Source organism: Heliangelus exortis, chromosome 3 (genome assembly GCF_036169615.1).
Source record: "Heliangelus exortis chromosome 3, bHelExo1.hap1, whole genome shotgun sequence".
NCBI lineage: Eukaryota > Metazoa > Chordata > Aves > Apodiformes > Trochilidae > Heliangelus > Heliangelus exortis.
The window spans coordinates 58237583-58250033 of record NC_092424.1 but is presented as its reverse complement, the minus strand read 5'-3'; the positions used below and the strand labels follow the sequence as shown (position 1 = coordinate 58250033).

Below are 12451 nucleotides of genomic sequence, written 5' to 3'. Positions count from 1 at the left end.
TCAGTTAACCTTGAAATATTTGCAAAAATCAACAAGGGAAAATGTTTCCTACAGAAGCAGGAAGAGATAACCTTGTACAGTTTTGTTTGTACCTCTGTGGGAAACTAGAGGCAACAGAACCACACTGTTTCAGTGACATGAACATTTTCTGTCCAAGATCCAATGAATCCTGTCACAGACTTACAGCTTCATTGACTATAGGCCTAGCTCCAGGCCTCCTTAAGCCACACTCACTAGCAGAGCAGCATTCAGAAATCTCTCTTACTTTTAAATAGTTTTCTGTAAAGGATTGAGAACTGGACTCTGCCAGAGCCATATTGATGGCGGATGATACTTCTATCATTCCCACTATGGGTAATAAAAGCAACATTTTACACACACACACACACACACACACACACACACACACACACACACTGTTATACTTTTGTGGAGTATTAGCAACTTTGAATCTGCAACAGTTTCTTTTCCAGAGGAATGTAATGTAATGTCCCCAACACCCAGCATCTGTGCTAAGCTACAGTGCAGATGCTGAGGTGTCTTCCCGTGCCTTCGCTACTCTGTTTTCCTTCACTACCCAAATTCCAGGAAAACAAACAAAAGAACCCAAACACCTCCCCAAAACCAACCAAACAAAAAACCCCCACAACAACAACAACAAAACACCTCAAAAATCTTATCAATTTGAGCAACCTTTTTCACTGCTGATGCCAGTGTACACTTCATATAAAGTTGACCCGGCGCAGAACCAGTATTCCAGTTCTCCCACTGCTGTTAGCACTAAAATCCCATCTTTCCTAGCAGAGAAACGCTTTGCAAAGACGCAAAGATGCCACTGTATAAAGCACCTCCACCCTGCACTACAAATGCTGCTCCCCCAGTGGGTGCAGCAGCCCCGTTTTACAGGTGGTCCAGAAGAACCGAGAAGGGAGGGCAGCAGCAAAGCAGGAATGACGAGCACACTCTGGCAAATGTGGGACAAGGTGTGATCCCAGGAAGCGGGGCATCTGCCGAGCTGAGGGAAGCAGCTCCGGCAGCGCCCGCGAATCCTCTCTGCAGACGGAGACTGCGGGAAGCGGGAGATCAGAAAGGGCGATAGCGGAAGACGCCTGAAGACTGCCCTGTGCCCCTGTCTCCGAGGGTCACTCCGCCTTTGAGGGGGGGGGGGATGGAGGGGACAACCCCGAGCCCGCCCGGCTCTCCGGGAGCGGCCCCGCCCCGTCGGCGGCTCACTGATGAGCCGCGGCACTTTGAGGACAGGGCGAGTGCGCCGAAACCGCTGCAAAGCCCCGATTTTTTTTTCAAACAGCAACGCAGCCTGGGAACTTTGCATGTTTCGCCATTTTTCACGTCCTGACTCATTTCTGTATCAAAAAAAAATGTGTTCTCTGGAGCTCATCGGACAGCCGCCGCCTCTCCCGCCGCAGCGGCGGCAGGCACCATCCACCGCCTGGCAGCAGCAAGGGGAACTATAGAAAAATCCCCCGCGGTTCGGCAGGCACCAGGCAGATCCCGTCCCCCCTGTTTCCCGACCGTCCTTTTTATTTTATATTTCCTGCGGGGGAGGGGGGGGAGAAGTGTGGTTGCTCGCCCCCCCAGAGGGCCGCCGCCGCTGCACCCGCACGCCACGCAAGAACCGGAGCAGGTGCACCTGCAAAGGGACATCCTCCCCCCCTCGGCAGGAGGCTCCTACGCGACTCGGAGGTGGTCGCCGATACCCCCGCGGTGGGGACGGGGGTGGCTTCGCGTTACCCCACGGCGGGACTCGCCCTTCCCACCCGCCGTTTAGGGGGCTGCAAGGGATGGCTGGGGGGGGAGGCTGCCCCCTGCTTCGACGGCTTCCTCAGTGAGAAGCTGACGCTGAGGGGATGAGGGGCTGCGGCCGTGCCGTCGAGGGTCTGAGGCGCTGGCGCGGCGCGTCCCGCGGTGGCGGGCGGGGCGGGGCCGGGCGGGGAGGGGCGGGAGAGCCCCGTCGGGCGCGCGGCCCCGGTTCGCCCGCCCCGCGCCCCGCCGCCGCGGCACGGGCCCGCCGAGCGGCGCCAGGCGCCTGCGCACTGTAGGGGCGCCAGATTTGGCGGGAGGGGGAGTGTCCAAGGGCCCTTTGTTTGATGGCATCTCTGTTTACAGAGTTTACTCTTTAATCTCAACCTGTTTCCTCCTCCTCTTCCCGCGGCTCCTCGGCACTCCTGTGCGCGGCGGCGGAGCGCCTGGGCGCAGCCCGGCAGCAGGGCGCGGCGGCGAGCGAGGGCTCCCCCCCGTCCTCCTCCCCCAGCGGCCGGTGCGAGGATGGCCCGGAGACCCCGGCACAGGTAACCCGCTGTCTGCAGGCGGGGGGCGACCGGCCCCGCTCTGCTCCGCTCCTGTCAGACTGGGCGAAGGGCGGGGGAGAGGGGAGGCAGCGGCGGGCTTGTCCGGTGGACGGGGCAGCCGGAGGGCGGGCAGCTCCCCGTCCTCCGCGTACCTGCGCTACTCCGCCCCCGGCCCCCCAAGGGCAGCGCGAAGCTTTCCCCTCCTCCGGAGGCGCCGGGGGAGCGGCAGCCGGCGGGACCTGCCGCAGAGCCACCGCCGACGGGGTGCCCGGGCCCTGCGCCGCACGCCTACCGGGCTCAGTGACGGGACCCCGGGAGGCTCGCTGCCCGCGGGGGCTGTGAGAAGCCCGGCGGGGATGCGCACCCCGCAACTGCACGGCAGGGTAATGTCCGACTGGCTCGGCGGCGGCAGGTAGCGAGTCCCGTCTCATTCATTCATTCATTCATTCATTCCCGTCCGGGTGGGACGGCAGGTGGGCGGCAGGCTCGGGAGCTGAGCTGGCTCTCTCGCTTTTTTGCTTTTGGGGTCTTTTTCTCCTAATTTTATTTATTATTGCAGTGGCGGCCGCTTTGCCCTCGGGAAAGCGGCTCTCCCCTGCAGGAGTAGTCGCGCCCTGCGGGGCTTGGCTTTTTCCCGCACACACCGCTCGGTACATGCCGGAGCACGTCAGAGCGGGCGGACAGTTGCGGGGGCTGCGGGTCCGACGGGGCGTTCGCCCGGAGCTGTCACCTGTGCCCGTCCACCCGCCGCGCTCCGGGGCTAGGGCGATCTCCGCTGCGCCGTGCCGTGCTGTGCTGTGCCGCGCCGGGGGCCGGGGGGACCGCGGGGGTGTCTGGCTGGACTAGACGGGACGGGGGGCAACGCCGCGTGGTCTCGCCCGTGCCGCCGCTGCCGGACTGTCGCACAGAGCGGGGTTGTTGTGTAATTAGCCGGGGACTGCGGGTCGGACACGTGGAGGCTTTTTTCTCTTTCTCTTTGCAGCCCGGCATCCACCGCTCTTCCCCTCCTCTTTGGCTGGGCTGTGACAGGAGAAAGCCGCAGCCCTGCCTTTCCCTGCCCGCTTGTCGGCCCCGTCCGGCGGGACTCTGTCCATGGAAGGGGGACTCCTTTTTTTAAGGGAGAGAGGCTTGCGGTGCGGCAGGAAGCAGCGGGCCTCCGGGCGAGCGCCGGGCTGTACTTTATCGCCTCACTGTCAGAGCTGGGGTGCCGCTGGGGCTGGCGCCGAATCACCCGGCCCGTCTCTCCCGAAAGAGAGGGAAGAGAGGGACAGCCGCTGCCTGCCTCGCGGGCGCCTCCCGCAGGGACACGATGCTCCGCCACCCCGGGCTCGGCCCGTAGCCCCGCCGCGGCGGCTCGGTGCCCGCCTGTCCCGTGGGGCGCGGCGGGGAGCGCGGCTGCCCCAGCGTGCGGCGGGCTGAGGCGCGGGCTCTGCGCCGTGGGGCCAGTGCCCAAATTCCTTCAATCACAGAAGCAGCAGCGAGTCATTTCCTCTCCACCCCTCATTTTATTTTCTTCTCTCATTCTTTTTTTCTCCGCGTATCGTTGCACCAGCCGGTTGCCCCGGTGAGCGGCGCAGCGCTGCTACCGGGGGAGCACTGGGGTGGGCGCGGGGCTCCGACCCTCTGCTCCCTCCCCCCCCCCCCCCCCCCCCCCGGGCGGAACGCAGAGCCGCGTCTCACCGATGGTGTTGGGGAGGGAGGGTCGATTCGGGGCTGCGGCTGGAGGTGCCAAATAAATGTTAGGAAAACTGCTGGGGGCCCGGTTGGCTAAAATGAGCTACCGAATGTCCCGAAATCCCAGGGCCCTTTTCTCCTGCTGGAGATCACAGGTAATACAGCGAGGTTTGCTTAGTCCTACGGTGCCAACGAGGCTCCGGTTATTTAAATAAACCGGTTACATGACTGGCACCGCGTTTCAGTCATTTTTAACCCGTTCGCCGCCGGTGTCCTGCGGCTGGTGCGGGACGGTGTTTCCCTGCTGTGCCCGGGACACGCCGCACACGCCTACCCGGGGCTTTTGCTGTCTGCGAAACTCATTCTCAAAATGATACTTGGAAATAGAGCCACAAAGCTTCCTTTGGCATAGGGGCAGCCGTGCAGCTGTCTCTGTGTGTCACTTCAGGAAGAAAAAAAAAAAAAAAAAAAAAAGTGAATCTCCTTTTGCTTTGCTCAAGGAGCCTCGGCGTGAAGGGGGGGAGCTGCAGCCCGGTTCTTCCCCCCAAAAATGGTTAGGTGGGACGGGGTGTAGGGAGGGAAGGTCCGGGCCAGGCAGTCTGGTGAACTGCGGTGCCCTGGAGGCGATGGGCAGGGGGGTGAGGCGGGAGCCACCCCCCAGAGGGTCGGGGAAGGCCCCCGGAATCAGGGCAGGCCGTGAAAAATGTCCTACGTCTAGGGTAGTTCTCATGGCACATGCCAGAAAACAGCGTTGAAGATCTAAGGTGCGATCAGCCCAGTGCTCTTTAAAGGAATACGTTTCACATCTTGCATTTGGGAGGTGTTTGCATCTGGACTAACAGTCTCTGTGCTTCACTGCATCTTAATTTATAAAGTGATCTCCTGAAAACAAGTTAATAGGATAAGCAGTGCCTGATAATTTTATTACAAAATAACTTTATTTTAATGCCTTAGTCATACCTTAACACGCCACAGCATACCATACCATCAGATATATCACAGGTTTTAGTCTCCTAGCAGGATATTGTCTCCTTTCTAGCACTTGTGGTTTATCATCTCTTGGCTGAAGTGTCAGAACTGCCGCTCCTATCTTAAAATAAAATACTGCCCACCGTAAAGACAGCTCCTCTTGCAAAACCCTCTCTTTTTGTTTTAGTTAATTGGGTAGAGCAAGTGCTGTTTGTGAAAAGAGTGAGAGTCCTTTTTACCCATAGATAGCCTCTGGGGAAATCCCTTAGTCATGGCTTAGGTGAGTAGCAGGGTATTTCAAAAACAGTATGAGGTATTTAGAAATAGAGTAGAGGTAATAAAGACTTAAGCTAGAGAAGTGGAGAGTATAAAAGGGTTCAGTTATTTTTTGTTTACATATTAAATGTAATTGTCCTCAGCTCTTGCCTGTCCAGAGCCATAAATGGCAGGCATATTTTATATTAGAGCATGTTAATGCTATCACTTACTGCCTTTACTTAATTATAGAAACTTTTGCCTTCATATATAGGGTCCATATTATCAAACAAAGTTATAATTGGTTAACTTTATGTATTTACACACAATCTGTTTTACTGGGGAACGATATAACTATCTGCTCTATTAAACATATGAAAACATGAATATTTTTCAGAATGTGTGGCACGAGTTAAAGATTTTGAACATGTGCTTGTGTAATGGACAAGCTTCTCTTTATTGTCCCAAACATTGTATTTTAATTTGAAACCTTCATTGGTTGAAAGTTTGCCAAATGTGTAATTCACCACTGATCTAACAGTAAGAGCAGGTCTAAACATGCACAGTAATACTGAGGTTGCCAGCCCTTTGCTTGTATCTGTGGATACCAAAAACAGCAGAACCAGTTCAGAATACTAGAACAACAGAATGCAGAACAAAATCTTGTTGTGCAAGTTTTAAAACTTTTATCTGGGTAACCTTTGTAAGGCTTGTAGTGGGGTTTTTTGTGCTTTGTAATTAAGTAGCTCAAGTTCTCATGTTCCACTCTGTGTTTCCCTCTGCAGTATATATAGCAGTGATGATGATGAAGAGGATGTTGAGATGTATGATCATGATTATGATGGTCTGCTTCCTAAGGCTGGAAAACGTCACTTAGGAAAAACCAGGTGGACCCGTGAAGAGGTAAATCTGAGTTCATTCATCTTCTGCATGTAAAAAGACAGAGCATGGATCATGTTCTTCTCCAAGTTCCTCATTCACAAACTAACTTCAGTGACAGTCCCATGTGTATGAACAAGGACAAAGTTTCTGACCCTCTCGCTTCGTTCAGTGTTTTATTTAACTCTGGGGATTGCTCTTATCTTTTAAACAACATGTACAAACACCATTTTTTATGTCTACCAAAGTCTACCTTACAGATGCATGAATCTGAGTGTTATTCCTTTTGGAGAAACCAATTAAGAGTCACCTGTAGCAATGCTTGATGGTTACTGCTGCTGCTTTTTGTTTGAAAGTGGTTGCTATGTGAGAACTGACGTGTGTTCAGTGTCCCACAGCAGCAAACAACTTTGGCAGAAACTGCTGCAGTCCTTTTGTGCCATTTGAAATTTGCACTTTAATTGCAGCACTATGGTTCTGAGTGGAAATAAACAAAAAGCTGGAAGAAAGGAGTCCAGCAGTGCCAAAACTGAGCTTGAAGATGTATTTTGCTTTTGAAGGTCAGAACAAGTTTTAGTCATGGTACCCTTGTGCTGACTTTCAGGGTAAATTGTGGTATCAAACTCCTCTGCCAGGTGGATATCCTGTGGCCATTTAACTAGTTTGAGTGTATTGTGAAATACATTAATACTCTTCTTAAGTTATGCTTTGAATTTCTCCACACTAAAGATGTATATTATTACATAAACAATGGCAGGTGACCTCTTGCAAGGATTCTTTTTTATTTGTTTTGTTTGTTGTTTTGTTTGGTTTGGGTTTTTTTTGTTGTTGTTTTTTTGTTTTTTTGTTTTTTTTTTAAATCAAAGCCTGGTCTTACAGAGGTGGATGTGGATGTGATGGGGCCTGAGAGGAAGGGATGGCACTGGAGCCCGATGGCCACTCTCTTGTCACATGGACTGGGAGTGTGCTGTCCAGCACTGATCAGAGAAAGGGAGGGTTGCTGCCCTCCTCTTATCTCTCCAGGCGGTTCTCTCTTTGTCACACTATCTCACTCTTGCCTAGTGCATGAAATTGGTTTCTTTTGTCTCTAGGATCTCTGGCCTTATAATTAAAAATCCTAGGCCAAATTTCTTGCTTTTTCAAGAAATTGTATGAAAAACTCCCTCACGGTGATCAGGGGCAAAAAGAAGCCATTAGTTTTGTTGTGCATTCATTGTACAGATAGGCAATGAGCAAATTACTGGAACTCCCAATACTTGCATGACATTAAACTGAGGCTGTGATTTTTGGAGGTTCCCAAACAGATAAGTGCCTGGGTTTTTACTGAATTCCATTATTATTCTGATGCCTGGCAGCTGAACATCCATGCTTTTCTGTAAATCCAATACAAGAATAACAGTTACATTGCTCTGATTAGTAAAATGGGAATGTATAATGCAAGAACAGTGCAGAAACATTGGCCTTTCTTCTTCACCACAGTAAAGAACTTACCAAAATTCACAGGAGTAGAAAAATATCAAGATTTAGGCAGCTAAAAATACGAAAAGACTACAGACCACCTTCCATTACTGTTAGGGCACAGAAATTGCTGTATACTTTGGGTTTTTTGAATGTATGCCATTTGCATTATAAGATACTGCAGTATTAATTATGTCTGGGTTTTTTTAATGATTCAGGATGAGAAACTGAAGAAGCTTGTGGAGCAGAATGGCACGGAAGACTGGAAGGTCATTGCCAATTTCCTTCCTGTAGGTGGATATTGGTTTGTTTCCAGTTCTAGTGACAACTCTTTATCAGAGGTTTCCAAGTAAGGGAAAGGGGAGTGGCTGCTTTATAGTTACATTTTTGCAGGAGATACAAAACCTCCAGAGTTGGGGACCTCAGAATATTGTGAAAACCCTTACCTTTAATTTTCCTTTTATTTCTCAGAAACATTTGGGAAACAAAATAACAAAGGAACAAAAATGAGGTGTTACAAAGTAGATGGTCTGTATGGCACTGGAACAGAATGTCTCAGGACAGATTAAAAATAGCTTTGATGAATTCTAAGTGGATTAGAAGAGAATTGCTTAGTGAACACTTTGGCTTTTGTAGAAATACTGCATGTGAAAGCATGACAGCCATTGTGCAGATGATGAAGATTCAGTTTGTGTAGTTTTGTTGACAGAGTCATCACTGCAGAAATGATGGAAATCTTACCTATTTCAGTGGGCAAATTGAGAGTTGAGCACTTTCTTCTCCGACCTACTATATCAGTCTATGTCGTTTAGTAGTCATAATTGGCAGTGAAATATGTTGGGAACAAGTGTACCTAGATAAGAGCATTATCACTCTACATTCATCTTGCCTAAAGAATGATCTACTTTGCATATTTTACATTTCACTAGAATCGGACAGATGTTCAGTGCCAGCACCGATGGCAGAAGGTACTAAACCCAGAACTTATTAAAGGTCCTTGGACTAAAGAGGAGGATCAAAGGGTAAGTAGTTTTCCTTTTGATGCTTTAATAGTGGGTTTCATGCTTTGGGGCAAAACTCCTAGAGATTTTGGTGGTCTCAACTCTAATATGGCCAGAGACAGCCTGATCCTATCGGTACCAATGGTTAGTATTTGTGTGCTGCTTTCTAAGTTTTGTTAGAATGCAAATTAGTTAATTAATTAATGTTACTTTCCAGCACTGTATAACAGAATCATGGTCTAGAAGTGCCTTAACTATTACCAGATTTTTCCTTTTGGGTGAAAGTATAAATGGGGGACCTTAATTGTGTGTTAGTTTTACCATGCCAATTTTGAGAAATGTTGTTGAAAATACTGCTCCACCACAGAAAGATTTCATTGATTCATTATGCATCATTAAATACAGGCAGTTTTTATGTCCTTCTTTGAAGGTAATAGAACTCGTGCAGAAATACGGTCCAAAGCGCTGGTCTGTCATTGCTAAGCATTTGAAGGGAAGGATTGGAAAACAGTGCAGGGAGAGGTGGCACAACCATTTGAATCCAGAAGTGAAGAAAACCTCCTGGACAGAAGAGGAAGATAGAATTATTTACCAGGCACACAAGAGGCTGGGAAACAGATGGGCAGAAATTGCAAAGTTGCTGCCTGGACGGTAATGACATTTACCTTTAGCTCTTAAATAGGAAAAAAGGAAAAAGCTGTAGGTCTGAGCAGTCTGTTTCAGTTGTCTCAGGCTGCACTTTATAAATCAAAACATTTTGGAATCAAAACCTGGAAAGCCAGTGACATTGATGTGCGTTTTTCTCAGTGGGAAACTGTGCTGTTTGGCAAGTACTTGGAACAGTATGCTATTTTTACATGCTTTTAATCTTTGCCATAGGTAAAAAAAAAAGCAATAACTAGAGCAAGTCCATAATAGTCTCTCAAATCATAGAATAGCTTAGGTTGGACGGGACCTTAGGGATCATCTACTCCAACCTTGGGCCCAGCCTTGGGCAGGGATGCCTCTCATCTAGACCAGGTTGCTCAAAGCCTCATCCAACCTGGCTTTGAACATTGCCAGGGAGGGAGCATCCACAGCTTCCTTGGGCGAGTTGTTCCAGAGTCTCACTAGCCCCGTACTAATGAACTTATTCTAATACTCAGTCTAAGCCTATTCTACTTTAGTTTAAAGCCATTTTCCCTTGTCTTATTGCTAGACATTCTTATGAAAAGGCCCTCTCCAGCCTTCCCGTAGGTTCCCTTGAGGTATTGGAAGGCATTTATAAGGTTCCCCCGGAATCTTCTCTTTAGGCTGAACAATCCCAGCTCCTTCAACCTCTCCTCATAGCAGAGTTGATCCAGCCTGTGCATATGCCTATGGAATCTTATTTGTGCTTGCAATAACTGTCAAAGTATAAATTGATTTAACAGGGAAGGATCAGGCTCTACAAGTGGAACATAATTTACATTCGGCTAAAGGTATACCTTCAGCATGAAATCCAGACTGTTTATTCAAAATTATTTAAGAGAAGACTGATTCAATATTTGGTTTTGTTCCTGAATAATCCAGGTGATTTTGACCTGTTAAAAATCCATGTGTAAAACAGGAGAAATTGTCTTACTCAAACTGTGGTCCTGGAAATACTTGTTTCATTGAAGGCTAATGCACAGCTTGCAAATAATTTCAGATGTTCCATGTCTTCCTTGCTCTGCAGAAAAGTGTCTCAACGTAAACTGTAGTTAAGCAAATGATCTATGCAAGGGAGAGGTTTCCATTCCCATTTTTATCCTCCTATTTGGTGAAACATCTTCAAGATCTAAATAGAATGCTTAAGATCACAGCAGCCTTCTAAGCAGACATTCCATAGGCTGCTTTCACCTTCCAGAAGAAAAAGAAAAAAGAGTTAACCCTTTGAAATTCTTTTTGGTTTTGTAACTTCCACACGTCATAGACACCCTTTCCAAAGATATTGTGTGGTAGTGATGTTTTTCAAACAGCTGTTTCTTAGCATACTCTTAAAATTCTCATAGACATAAGTTTGGGGTTTTTTCTGACTCCTGTACATGAGAATTTGAATCTCAGTTTTTCTGCAGCCAAAAAAAATTCCAACAGCTTTATTTACTAGATTTGTGTATATTCCATGATATTGTCATTGTCTTGTTGGCCAATTGGAAAGTTGCTAGGAAGTTAGTCTTTTCAGCACTGTCTTTCTTTCCAGCAATGAGATACAATAAAACTCCACTCTGCTATTAAGGTGTAGGATGATGATGTTGAGAGCCCTTTAGGCTGGCCTCAAAGGGGTATTAGCCTTTGCTGTCACCTCACCTCATTGGGATGGAGGTGAAGCTGAAGTTACTCATTTCTTACAGTTTGAGGACCTAAGGCTTAGAGATTGCTTTTAAAAGTACACATTCAACGACAGCCCACTTGTCTTTTCCCCTGCCTTTTATATGAAGCATCTTTCCTGAGAAGCTGAGAGTAGCATTTGTAAAGATGGGGGCAGGAGGAAGGCCAGAGACCAGTTCAAGGTTTAAACAGAAATGCCAACAGCAGTTTCCCTCCCATTAATCTGTCTGAATCTGTCTGAACTGGAAACGCTGATTTTTAAAACTCCTCAGACCTCTGTTATTTCTCTTGCAGAACTGATAACGCTATCAAGAACCACTGGAATTCCACCATGCGCCGCAAGGTTGAGCAGGAAGGTTACCTGCAGGAGTCCTCCAAGGCCTGTCACTCCTCAGCAGCTGCTGGCTTTCAGAAGAGCAACCACTTGATGGCCTTTGCTCACAACCCACCTTCTGCACAGCTGCCCGTAGCCAGCCAGCCCCCTCTCAGCAGTGACTACCCCTACTACCACATCTCTGAGCCCCAAAATGTAAGTGCCTGAAAATGCCTCGTGGGAGGGGGATGTGTTCTTTTTGCTTTGGGGAATAGGTGGGTGCAACTTAGCCAGACCTCATTTTAGGAAGCATGAAGGGTTTTCTGCCAGTCTTGGTGGACCTGCGTGTGTTTGATGTCAGGAAGGGGCTCGCTTGACTTCATTGTCATTCAGTGTTGCAATGTACATTTCAAGTTGATGGTGGGCATTCCAGTGGTGGAGTTGGATTCAGCATTTTTAGCATCTTTTAAGGAGTGAACATGTTTCCAATACTGTCTTACAGTGGTGAATATTAGATTTCTTGAAAATATGTTGAACCTGGTTAAATCCTGTGTCAAATCTCCCATGTTCCCTTCAGTAGTAATCCAGTTTGTGGGTTGCCTGTCAGAACCAAGTAAATAAGTTTTATTTTTAATCTGATTCCTTTTTAATTAATGATTAATAACAAAACAAGCTGCTGCTTCAGACGGTTACATTGGAGTTTTAGATTATAGTAAATTGCATGTTTTACATCTTCAATTTAAAAAAATCTTACAATTGTGTCTATAAATTATTTATTTTCTCTCATTCAGGAAGGGTAAATACTTTGTGTGTGAGTTTTCTTTTTTGCTTTGTAATGCTCACTGCAGAGCAAAAAAACAGCTCACCAAAGAAACAGTTTACTTTTCTTGTAAATATTGTTGCTTTTTCTGCTAATTCATCTTCATAGAGTATAAAAGTTAAGTACCTAAACCAAAAATATGATTATCACAAATTCTCAATGCAGGCAGACAATATGATAGAAATAATAACTTTAAGTATCTTTTGCTTTTTGGCCTAGGTCCCTGGTCAGATCCCATATCCAGTAGCACTGCATGTAAATATTGTCAATGTTCCTCAGCCAGCTGCTGCAGCTATTCAGGTAGATAACTTGAACCTCATTTCAAGAGTCAATTTGTTAAATATTTGATAAGTAAAAATGCAGATGTGGCACATTAAGGAAGCATTTTAATGTAATAAGTGTGGTGCAGAGAGAAAATGGGGAAGGTGGGGGAGCTCTCACATGG

The 12451-nt window shown here is 47.9% G+C and overlaps 1 protein-coding gene across 2 annotated transcripts in view; it reads left to right on the top strand.

Annotated features, from left to right (window-relative positions):
- The first annotated feature begins 2151 nt into the window (after positions 1–2151).
- The window catches only part of MYB (MYB proto-oncogene, transcription factor), a 28446-nt gene continuing 18146 nt past the window's right edge, over positions 2152–12451 (top strand). The window contains exons 1-7 of one of the 2 annotated variants that reach the window (XM_071740850.1): positions 2152–2309; positions 5993–6110; positions 7763–7834; positions 8474–8566; positions 8976–9196; positions 11168–11402; positions 12226–12306. In XM_071740850.1, the coding sequence (XP_071596951.1) occupies positions 2287–2309; positions 5993–6110; positions 7763–7834; positions 8474–8566; positions 8976–9196; positions 11168–11402; positions 12226–12306 (843 nt within the window). In that variant the 5' untranslated portion in view covers positions 2152–2286. The remainder of the gene's footprint in view (positions 2310–5992; positions 6111–7762; positions 7835–8473; positions 8567–8975; positions 9197–11167; positions 11403–12225; positions 12307–12451) is intronic. The other variant, XM_071740849.1, reaches the window with a different exon arrangement.